The sequence below is a fragment of the Trachinotus anak genome, unplaced genomic scaffold (genome assembly GCF_046630095.1).
Source record: "Trachinotus anak isolate AG129_WGS33_773 ecotype Australia unplaced genomic scaffold, CSIRO_AGI_Tana_v1 ptg000003l, whole genome shotgun sequence".
Taxonomy (NCBI): Eukaryota; Metazoa; Chordata; class Actinopteri; order Carangiformes; family Carangidae; genus Trachinotus; species Trachinotus anak.
This window is the reverse complement of record NW_027273854.1, coordinates 25,402,653-25,414,092: the sequence shown is the minus strand read 5'-3', so window position 1 is coordinate 25,414,092 and position 11,440 is coordinate 25,402,653. Positions and strand designations below refer to the sequence as shown.

Below are 11,440 nucleotides of genomic sequence, written 5' to 3'. Positions count from 1 at the left end.
AACACAACTTCTTTGCTACGTTTACACCTAGTGCCCACACTACTTTCAAGCTCCTAAAACAGATTCCAGATTGGGTCTCATCATCACACTCCTATCACATGACCCTTTGCTGGATGAAAACAATTCCTAAATCTACGTCCTCTGCCATCTTGACCACCTTAAACTTTCGGTGACAGTTCTATATTGCTGTCAGGCAAAGCAAAGAAATCTCTGCTCTTACTTTTCTTTATAGCTGTTACACATTGACTAAGTGACCAGCTGCAGAGTAGACAGTCTGCTGCTTCCTATTTACACTGGCACGTGCATGTCCAGTGTACGTAAAGGGTCATGTGATAAGTGTTTTCAGGGGTGTTAGTGGTATTATTTCTGATACGGAGCCTCAACTTTACTGCCACACAGCCTTTACTGGGCCCATTTGGACAACTGGGCAAATGTAGCTGGCTCAGTGTGGATGTGGAGAATGCTGATTAATACCAGCTGTAAACACAAAGGCCAGTGATCAAATGTCATTGTCAAAATAATGTATCCAGAGACAGATCACAAATGAGATTTCTTTTAGTATAGATTTGCTTTGTTTTTCTCAGGTTTGTTGAGATAATTGGAATCATCAAAGTGATAGTAACTACAGTACAGAGACAGTAGCCTACATATGTATTGTATTCTGTTCTTGAATTTAGATTTTAAACTTCATCATCAACTTTGCCCGATTAAGATTGGTTGAGTGGTATGATGATAGACGGTGAGGTGATACATGACGGTTGTCGGTGTTCAGTTGTCTTACTGTGGGAGGAGACATTAAAGTGGAGCAAGTGAGCCAGGTGATGCTGTCCATGTTACGTTGCTCTACCCACAACCCACATGTAGATCAATTCAGTAAGAACTAATATTAATGTAACCATTTACATGGTTACATTACATGGTTACGGTGTTTCATTAATATGGGAACGAGATATAAAACTCTATAAACACAAACATCAGAATGAATTAACAAAAACTACAGTATAGCCTGTTACTACTTGTATTTACACAGACATATTTGAGTGGTGACCACTTGACCTCTCTCTCTGTCTCTCTCCTGTAGTCTCTCCAGTCGTGTGGGTGTTATTTAATCTTCGTCTTGTCCCAGTCTGTTTCTGCAGACTTCCTGCCCACTCACTCTGGCTCTTTTCCTTTTCAGCCCCTCACTGATCATTAACCTCGGTCCTTGTCACACGCCCACGCTGCTTGTCCTGATAGCGTCCTGGAGGGGGACAACGGCGTGTCTGCTGCCAGGCCCTTTACACAGGATCTTGAGGGGAGAAATGGATGACGGGTTCACTGGGGGCCATTATAATGGGGGGTGGGGGGTGGGGGTGGGGGTGGGGGGGTAATAACAAGAACTCCAAACGGTGAAACACACACTTCATGAGCAATATTTGACAGATTTTGCTCTTCTTTTTCCTAAAAAGGGTAAAAGTATGACAAGAAGAAAGAAAGAAAGAAAGAAAGAAAGAAAGAAAGAAAAAAAGAAAGAAAGAATCTCACTTAAACGAAAACTCTCCTCCATGTAAAAGTTCAGTCACATGTGCAGTTGCAGGCCATTGTCTTACACACACAAACTCGGAAAGTACATTGTGTTGTTGTCAAGGCATTCCCCGCTTCCTGTCCTGCTGGAGCGGCAGGGTTTGGTCCACCAGAAGGCCTCCTGTCTGCCTTAACCTCATTTCTATAACAGATCAGCTCATTCATTCAATTAGCAAACACACACACACACACACACTCTCTCTCTCTCTCACTCAAGCACTCGCACATGCACATGAAGCCATCTGAAATCTTTGGCCTCCCAATCCAATTGTTGAAAAGTAAACTGATTCCCAAAAGTCCCGGTGATCGAGCTCAATCAGAGATGCTGTGTACGATCAATAGAAACCTTTCCATCTATAAAAAGATTTTCTGCCCTCTGTGAGGAAAACATTCAAACAAGACATAAAGTCAAACCAATAATTTTTAAAGCGACGATCAGTGTTAGTGAAGTTGGGAAAAGTTGAGAGCTGGTGGGAAAATTGTTGCAAAGCACAAACAGAGAGGAAGGACACACAGTGTGTTCGGTAGAGATTCAGTCAGTCCATCAGCTGCACACTGTCACATGTTAGATGGTCAGAGCTGAACAGCTGGCACTCAGCTCAGTCTTGGACTCACTGTAGCAACAAGAAATGAACCGTTGAAGTTAAGTGTTTCTCTCAAACACTGGTGATGTTGCTCTGAAGCTTCTCACACTTCATTTCCTTTGGTGAAATAAACCTGAGGTTAGAAAAAACCCTGCAGTCATTTCTGCTTTTTTTATGCTCCTGTCTCATTATCTCTGGATTATCACAGGCCAGTACAAGAATCCTCAAAACACACTACACCTCACCACAACTGAACACACAGTTGTAGCTGTTTTCACATTCGTGTAACTTCAGTTTATTACAGCTGAGTCCTGTTTTCGTAGGTGTGGATGTGATTCCTGTTGGTAAAAATAACATTGCACAAACTGCTGAGATCTGTAAATATGGCAACATGGTCACAGAGATATTCAACAGAGCAAAACACACAAACAGACGAATTCCAAGATGAGTGAAACTTACGTGTCCTTCAGAGCTGAAGAGGAAGACTCACATGTGATAGCGCTTGTTACAATCATTGATCTAATTATCTGAAATGAAGGGACTCTTTCTGGATGAAATGCAGGAGAACATGTGGTAACTGTGGGTCTAAAAAAAACTAACCCTAACACTAGTGTGCCATGTTTTACAGTGCTTGTGTTTGTGATTCTTGTCCCAACAGGATTTGCTGTAATGATGTGGTGAGAGCTCAGAAATGACTTTGGTGTAAACAGTGTGAAATGATGGACAGAGTGAAATGAGACAGAAGTTGTAGGAAAGTACAGACTATCCTGTAATTAAATACACTAACACTTATCGTTCTCGTACTGAAACCACCAGCAGTAATAGTGACATGGTGACAGTGAAGGCGGCCACATGTGAATGAGCCTCACTTGACCTGTAGCAGCAGCAGTGTGCATTAGTGGTAAAGTAAAGTACTGTAGTAATAGAGGAACTAGTCCCACAGTACCACTGTACTGTAGGCTACACTGGTTGATACTGTGTGTGTGTGTGTGTGTGTGTGTGTGTGTGTGTGTGTTATTTGTGGGAGCGTTTTGCAGGGGGGAGGTCTGGAAGCAGCAGGCCGGCTCACAGCTCCTCTTTTATTCTCTGCCTCTCTCTTTGCTCTGACAGATCCGTGCTGATATCAGATTGATGGACCGATTTGATTGAAGTCTCTTTGTCGTGCTGATGTCACGGCAAGTGATGGATGAGGCGCGTGCGCCAATGCAATCGCGCGCGCGCAAACTCCACTCCTGAATCGAAAGGCCCACCCCTCCTCACACACACACACACACACACACACACACACACACACACACACACACACACACACACACACACACAATGCACCCCTCACCGCCTGACAAACTTTTGGCCCTTGGTCACCACAGCTGAGCCACGGGATCCGTGGCAGAGGTAAGAAAAGAACAGAGAGCGAGACGGAAAAGAGTGAGAGAAGGAGAGAGAAGAGAAAGAGGGTCGCGGAAAAAAAGAGGAAGAAAGACGACAGAGGGTCCAGGGGGGAAGACAGAATGGAGGAATAGAGTGTGTAACCTGTGTGGAGGTGAAGAGGTGACTTGACTCTTCTCTGTCTTCTCGCGGTATTTCCCACTGTCACAGATGAGCCATTAGGATCTCAGTGTGAGTCGAGCTAATGACAGGCCTTCCGTTTCCACACACCGCGGCAGAGCACAGAGCAGCCTCCACTTTCTTTTCCTCCACACTGGAACTTTCTGCTCCTTTCTATTTTTTCTTTACTTTTTCTTTGATTTTCTTAAAATAAAAATCAGTGGACGGTTTTTTCCTTTTTTCCACAAATAGTCTAGGCCTACTATTTTCTTTTGGAGGGTTAGCTTTATTTTCCCCAGGACTTATTTATCACAAAACTCTGCTTTAATTTACACATTTGAGCAAATTTAAACTTTTTTGGTGGCATTTTTCAATTTTTGATGTTTTTCCAACTCATTTCTCCTGACGTCATCTCTCGGTTCCTGCTCGCTGCTGGGTATTTTAATCTTGAATCCGTCCCGCCGGGCCACTGTCTGCATGAACAACATGAATTCTTTTGTGGAATACTCCATTTGTAACAGACCGGGCACGGGCGCCTATTCTGCGCCCAAATCTGGACCCCACCACCACCATCATCTGCATCACCATCACCATCCTCTGGACCAGCATCAGAGCTTCCCGGTGACCTCCGCCACCTTCCACACGGGACCCACTTGCTCCCCATCTCCCGTTAATGGCACGAGGAGTGACAGCACGGTGTACCCCGGGGATGGACGGCTGTACGGGGGCACCGGAGCGGGTACGGGCGGTGGAGGAGTGGATGGGCCCACAGGAGCGACGCAGCATCATCAGCAACGTCCACATCATCATCATCATCATCATGAGCAGCAACAGCATCAGCAGACGCACAACGGCTACCATCACCATTCTCATCTTCACCAAACTCAAAGCTTACAGAGCGGAATATTGCAGCCCTATAATAACGGGAATAACGGGAACACTGGGGCCTACGCGGCTCAGGCATGTGCCACAAACTCAGAGTATGTTGCCGCGACCGGCCACACCAGCACCGTTCACCCTCAGTATTTCATGGATGAGTCTGTGGCATCCTCTTACTATCATCAATCAACCTACCCCAGCTCGGCCCCCAGCTACGGGGCCTTGGCTGGGGCCTACTGCGGGCCTCAGGGCGCTTTGGCAGGGGCCCAGTATCCGCAGCAGCTCGGCGGGGGTCTGGATGCAGCGGGCTACCTGGGGCTTCCACACGGGGGAGGCTATGGGGAGCTGCCGGTCTCTCAGGACCGAGAAAGGGGGGATGAGGAGGACCAGCAGGCCGGGCAGGGCCAGACTTTCGACTGGATGAAGGTGAAGAGGAACCCGCCCAAGACAGGTAGGAGAGGGCCGGCGGTTCTGCTGGTCGTCATTAAATCATTAGCGAGGAGCTGAGTTAATAAAACGTTTAATAGCTCAGTGATTTGTGAGGTTTGCAGCAGAGGCCTGGAGATGTGGGGCTGCGGCCTCTTCTCCACTCATCATTGTGGCTGTCATTGGAAATGCTGCACGTACGGAGGGCCGTGTATGAACAGCACAAATAAACAATGAATAAATTAATTCAATAAAAACGGGAACAAGCAGCCAGTAACAGTGAACAAAAAACTGTCCAGAGCAGGTGATGAAATTATTTTCACAGAAACCTTTTAAAGCGACTGCAAAGTCTTTAAGTCTCTGAATTAAGTAATAATTTAGGTTTTTCCCCTGCAGGCCTCAGTTTAAATGTGCTCTGTATTAAACCTTTATAATGTGAATTTAGTTTCTTCTGTTCTTTCCCTTCGCTTTTCACTTGTCTTTATCATTTCACTGCAAACAAAGGGCGAATTAAAAGCTTATATATTTTGAACGTGGCATTTAAAGTCTGCATAAAACAATTAAATATATGATTATATTAAATTAAAAACACAAACTATGCTCGACAATGAAAACCGTGACAGTTAAAAACAAATTCTTTTAAACTGAAGTAAACACAATTTGGCAGCTTAGCGTCTATCAGGTTAAAAAGAGCATTTCATTTTCGTTTGGAGCGTTTTAAACAAATGGACGGAGATCATCTAAATTGCTGTAGGTCCACTGTATTGCTGTGCAGTAATTATAGGAGCGTCGCATAAAAACCCGTATTTGTCCCATTAGGACCATAGACTGTATATAAAAAGATTACGACGTAAACTTTACTCACATTGTGTTCTGAAAGTGAGATAACTTGAGGGCCTGTGTGTGTTTTCAGGACTTAGTCACTATGTTGTCATATCGTAGGACAGATAGCAGTTCTACCAGAGGCCAGTTTGTACCCGGACTCCTGGTATGTTTTTTCCCCCTCTTTCTCTCTCTCTCTGTCTCTCTTTCTCTCTCTCTTTTTAATGGGTGTAGTAAGGAGTTTCGCCCTGGGAGGCCTGTCTTGGTTTGTTATCTTTTAAACCCCCCCAGCTTTTTTTTCCTTGTCTCGTTTTGAGGTGTGAGTCTGCAGATGACTTCAGTGCAGATTATGAAACACATGTTGTTCTAGCTTGGTTTAAATATCCTGATTAGCACTAAAAGCACCAGCCTGCTCAGAATCATCAGATTAATATGAATAACTAAAGATATGACCCAGTCACACAAAAGAAAAACTGGACCTATCTGCTGTCCATTTCCTGGTTTCCTATAGGCCTGGACGTGAGAGACATGCTGGTGGAAAACAGCTCATTTGTGATATTTAAAACCCGCCGTGTATTAGTCGGTAGAAAACAGGTGAAAGAGGAGCAGCTGTTGAAAGATGTGTAACACCCCCCCTCCCTCCCTCCACAGTTAAAGTGTCGGACTTCGGCCCGGCCGGCGCGCACAACAACGCCATGCGCACCAACTTCAGCACGCGGCAGCTGACGGAGCTCGAGAAGGAGTTTCACTTCAGCAAGTACCTGACGCGCGCGCGGCGCGTGGAGATCGCCGCCACGCTGGAGCTCCACGAGACGCAGGTGAAGATCTGGTTCCAGAACAGGCGCATGAAGCAGAAGAAGCGCGAGCGGGAGGGCGCGTCCGCCACGGCTCGCTCCTCCTCCTCCTCCTCCTCCTCCGGTACCGGCAGCGGCAGCGGCTTCAACAAGGACCTGGAGGACACCGACCACTCCTCCGCGTCCACGTCCCCAGGCGCGTCCCCGAGCTCGGAGACGTAGTGGGAGCCAGTGACCTCCAGCATTGTCCTGTTTTATACATTGCTCCTGATGTAGCCTACTACATGGGCTATGTAAGGAACCAGACACCTCTCCACAGGACCACACCAACCCCTGACTCCTCTATTACATTATTACTTGAGTCCTCAACAGTCCTTGAATTATTACATGAGCACATGGCCATCATCAGTAACCAGCCTTCATTTTGATCTCAGCTCCTCACCTGTCAAAGTGACTGAATCTTGCACTATCACTGTGTCAATGTCTGTCCACAGATACATACACACCTGCTAAAGTGCTAGGCTTCTCCACATTTTGCTATGATACCACTCACACACTCTCACACACACTCACACTCACACACACACACACTCACAAGGCGAAAACAAGACTGGCCACGCTGCCCCAACTGTTAATCTCTCCTCTAATAATGAGCCCACCTCATCTAGCCTATTTGAGCTTTAGTTACTGATGCCCTCCATGTCCCAGAATTCCTTGTGACAACCCCACTCCTTCACTGGCCTTTTTATATCCTTAGTTTTACATGCAGGTAGAGAGAAGTGTTTTTAAATCCAGACAAAGATGTTATGTTAATCAGAGCTTTCCTGCTGCTTCTGGGGGCGTTGAAATGATTCATCAGTTGTCTTTTTTTTTAAGGAGAGTAAAATGGGCTTTTCCCCACATATATGTGAATTAAAGTGAGCTATGAGGACTGTTAATGTGTGATGAATAAATGGGACGTACCAGCATGAACAAAATATGTTGTGTGATGCAAAGTACACAAATACATTAAACTCACTAAAGTCATAATCCTTTCTGTCAGGTCACAGGAAGATTTAGCTCAAATCTAAGATATCACAAGCCATAATGTTTGGTAACCCCTGCCTTAATGGAGCCAACATGCTGGTTGTAGTTTGGACAATTATTCCTGGAGGTTCCTGAGGTGTGGGACGGACACACTCTTCATTTTCCTGATTATTTTTTTTGCCTGCACTGGGAAGCTGGGAGCTATTTTTAATTGTGAAAAGATTTGAAAAGTGAAAAGATCTGATAATGGATCCTTCCACTGTGATGATGATAAGATGCACTATGGCATCTTGAAATGATGTCTGAATTACAGGGTAATTTACCTAGTTGTAATTGTGTTGGTTTTTTTTCCCCATTTTGACATTTATTGAAATGTGCAACAACCTGTGACATGGACTTCAGGGCATCATGGGACACTACAGCTCCTCCTGAAAGCCTTGATGACTTTCTATTTGTGAATGTTTGAATGTAAGTGTTGTTCTGTGTGTTTCATCCCACACAGCTCTGGCTTTTGCACTATGTGACTACAGGGTAATGTTTCAGACAGAGCTGATGGTCGGGGACTCCAATCTTCCAGATTTCATGTAACTGGGACAGAGGAGCTCAAAAATGCAACATGACACACGGCTGTGATGCCTTTACAGACACTCCGGTTGGTTTAGGATGTGTGTGTGTGTGTGTGTGTGTGTGTGTGTGTGTGAGTGAGTGTGTGTGCAGGGGATCATGATTAAAGAAAACTACTGAGGAGATGCTGAGGCCTGTGGGACACACACGCCTCCTTGCTGTGGAGGAAAAGTGGGTGATTAATATTTCACTGCCCGTCCTTTCTCCTGTGAGAATAAATTATTGGATCCATCTTATGTTATTGATTGTAGTTTATGGGAAGCAGTATGTCTGTGAGTGGGGTGTTTTCTTGTTACTGCTGAAGGTCACAATACTTTAAACCTGACAGAATTATAAATATGTCAGTGGTTTTACTCCTAAATATGACAAAATCTGACTTCTGCAAATCCAACAAATTGTTTCAAATATTATAAGCAGGTGTCAGAGAGTGTCGTCAGTCTGGATCCTCTGTGTCTTAGATATACAAGTGGAACGCTACATGTTTCCTTCCTCAAAACAGTCTGTCATCATTTAGGAGTAAATCTCCTCAGGTGTAGTACTTAATGTTGGCCTGGACTGTGAACTGTTGTGACTGGTGTTTGTCTGCTGTTTTGAAGTGAGGGCAGACTGACTGAGTTTTATTAGTTCTGCTGCCTTATCACTCTCCAATCATGTTTCTGTCTTTTTCTACTTCAACCTACCTCAAGTAAAGATAATTCTGTTGATCCATCTCAGACATGTTTTCTTTCCTCTTGAAATTGACCATAAACGGTTTTTCTATCAGATTTACATTGATTTATGGTGAAAAATGACCGATTAACTGGTCTCGGTGCTGATATTCCTATATTCCCACTTCTGTTCTGTTTCCTTATTGTGAACAAAGTCCATGAAAAGACCCAAAGTAATAAGCCACTGTTGCAGGGTCACATGTTCACATTATTTACATTCACACCGTCCTCCTGCCAAAATACATGTGGACTGAAATGAAAACAGTCCCCAACAAATGCACTGTTTCCTCCTGTTTGAGTAACATTAGCTAGAAACGACAGTGACCAGCTCTTCTGGGAAATTACTGAGCCTTTTATTTTTTTTTGAATGAAGCTATACAGTATATTTGAGAGCTGTTTGGAAAGATTTATGTTGTCAGTAGGAACCAATGGGAGTGTCACCTGCAAGGCAGGGAATCCAACATAATCCTGTATCTTTGCTCCAGAGGCGAGCTGGGTGATGCACCACAGTACACAGGGCTGGAGGAGGAATGATACCTATCAAGTAAATAAAATGTTTACTACTAGAAATGTGCACTGTTCATCTTCCTCCTTGTGGATGACAGAAACACAACGTCTGACAGAAAACAACACACAGAGGGCGTCATTTCTGTAGTACTCTCTCACATTCACATAGCTGCATGGCCTCTAGATGAACCCCCCTCCCCACACACACACACACACACACACACACACACAAACACACATAGGGGTACAGTGAGGAATGTGGCAGGGCTTTCCGGGTGGCTCGCTGAACTGTTGACCCTTGGAGAGCCTCTGGGATATCTAAACATGTAAACACACTCCTCCTCCACCTCCTCCTCCTCCTCCTCCTCTTCTCCTCTCTGCTGGGCTAAAGGTGCCTCTTCTGTCTGGAAGCCCAGGTGGTAAGCTCAGTCATCACCTCATCACACACCTAATTCTACCCTGAGCCCTAAAACCAAGTCTTCACCCTCCAACAGTCTGTACCTGAAACTGGTCCTCACAGGGATAGAAGACAGAAATACACACACACACACAGGTCACAGGTCACTTCCACGGTCACAGATTTAAAGTCTTCCATCTAACGGAAGAAGATCACTGCAGTGCACTGTGGGAAAAGGGGGAAAGTAGGATCCAGGACTTATAAGCTTTACTCATACAAGGTAGTAAAAGTGCAACACTCAGTAGCTGGATGACCTCTTTAAATGGGACTAAAACCAGGGAACAAACAGGCTGAAATGATAACTCAAGAGACTAACAAGTGCATTAGCCCAGTATCCAGATATAGCAAGACGATCCTCAGCCACAACATCAAAACCAGTCACCTGGGTTTAATCTTGTTGCTGATCACATTAAATATCAGTGTAGAGTGTTCTTAGCAAGGTGGAGTGTGGAGTCTACACCCTGTTACACACTTATTACACCTCAGGATTTTTGCTCAGGTTTCATGGTGTTTTCTGAGAGGCTCTCAGCAGAGTCCTTCCATGTCTGAGCGAAGCCTGATTTGACTGCAAAGACTTTTGATGCACAGTGAAAATAGAAATGTCAGGTGCCAACTGCAACCACCACCTTTAAATCACTTTAGCCAAATGTGTTCATTGCAGACTTTTACTATACACACCATGCACAGAAAAAGCAGAAACAAAGAACTTTTTTAGGATTTGATGTAAAGAAAACTTATGATTGAATATAATCCAGTGTTTTGCAGTAATGTCCTTGATTTTCTTCAGGTTCTGTATTTCTGTAGCCACTGTCCTGCTTGTTGTACAAATGTCTTGTGCTCAGACACTCATCAGCTGATCAGATGAAACCTAATGTGAACAACACATACAAACCACACACACCCCTTCAATATTATACTGGAAATAGATTAATTAAGTTAATTTAGATTAATTAGACGGAATATAAGCTTAATGGAGAAAGCAAAAATGCACTTGTGGTGCAATCCAAAGAGAAGCAAGATAAAGAAGAGGAGAGACAGAGAGAGAAGGAGAGAGACAGACAGAGAGAGAGAGAGAGAGATAGTGGAGATTCTTACAGGTTGACCTCATTCAGTCTGACCCCCAACTCCTGTTTTCCTTTCCATAACTCATCTCAAGTTCAGCACAGGGCTGTCTGCCTGTGTGTGTGTGGTGTGTGTGTGTGTGTGTGTGTGTGTGTGGGTGTGTGTGTGTGTGTGTGCATTGTGTGTGTGTATGTGTGTGTTTGCTCATGCCCTCACAATGAGCAGAGAAAGATAAAGTGGTGTGGCTGCAGTTCAAGAGTTCAGAGTCTCAGTTACATAGATGAGAGCACACACACACACCTTCAGACCCCTTCACTTTACTGGGTCCTATATTTAATTAAAGTTTGCATTTTTTCCATCAGCCTTCACTTATTAACCCATAAGTGAGATCATGTTTATTAAAAATCAAAAACTGAAATCTTTTACTCACAAACATATTCA

General features: G+C 44.4%; 1 protein-coding gene across 1 annotated transcript; it reads left to right on the top strand.

The window, feature by feature from the left end:
- The first annotated feature begins 4,172 nt into the window (after positions 1-4,172).
- On the top strand, positions 4,173-9,196 carry LOC139618706 (homeobox protein Hox-B1a-like). The gene is made up of 2 exons (XM_071474857.1): positions 4,173-5,025; positions 6,474-9,196. The coding sequence occupies exons 1-2, from the start codon at positions 4,173-4,175 to the stop codon at positions 6,836-6,838; spliced, it is 1,218 nt and encodes a 405-aa protein (XP_071330958.1). The 3' UTR covers positions 6,839-9,196.
- Positions 9,197-11,440: the final 2,244 nt, after the last annotated feature.

Coding starts and splice junctions, on each gene's coding strand:
- LOC139618706 (XM_071474857.1), top strand. CDS start 4,173: ATGAACAACATGAATTCTTTTGTGGAATACTCCATTTGTAACAGACCG. Junction 5,026..6,473: donor GAGGAACCCGCCCAAGACAG/GTAGGAGAGGGC, acceptor CTCCCTCCACAG/TTAAAGTGTCGGACTTCGGC.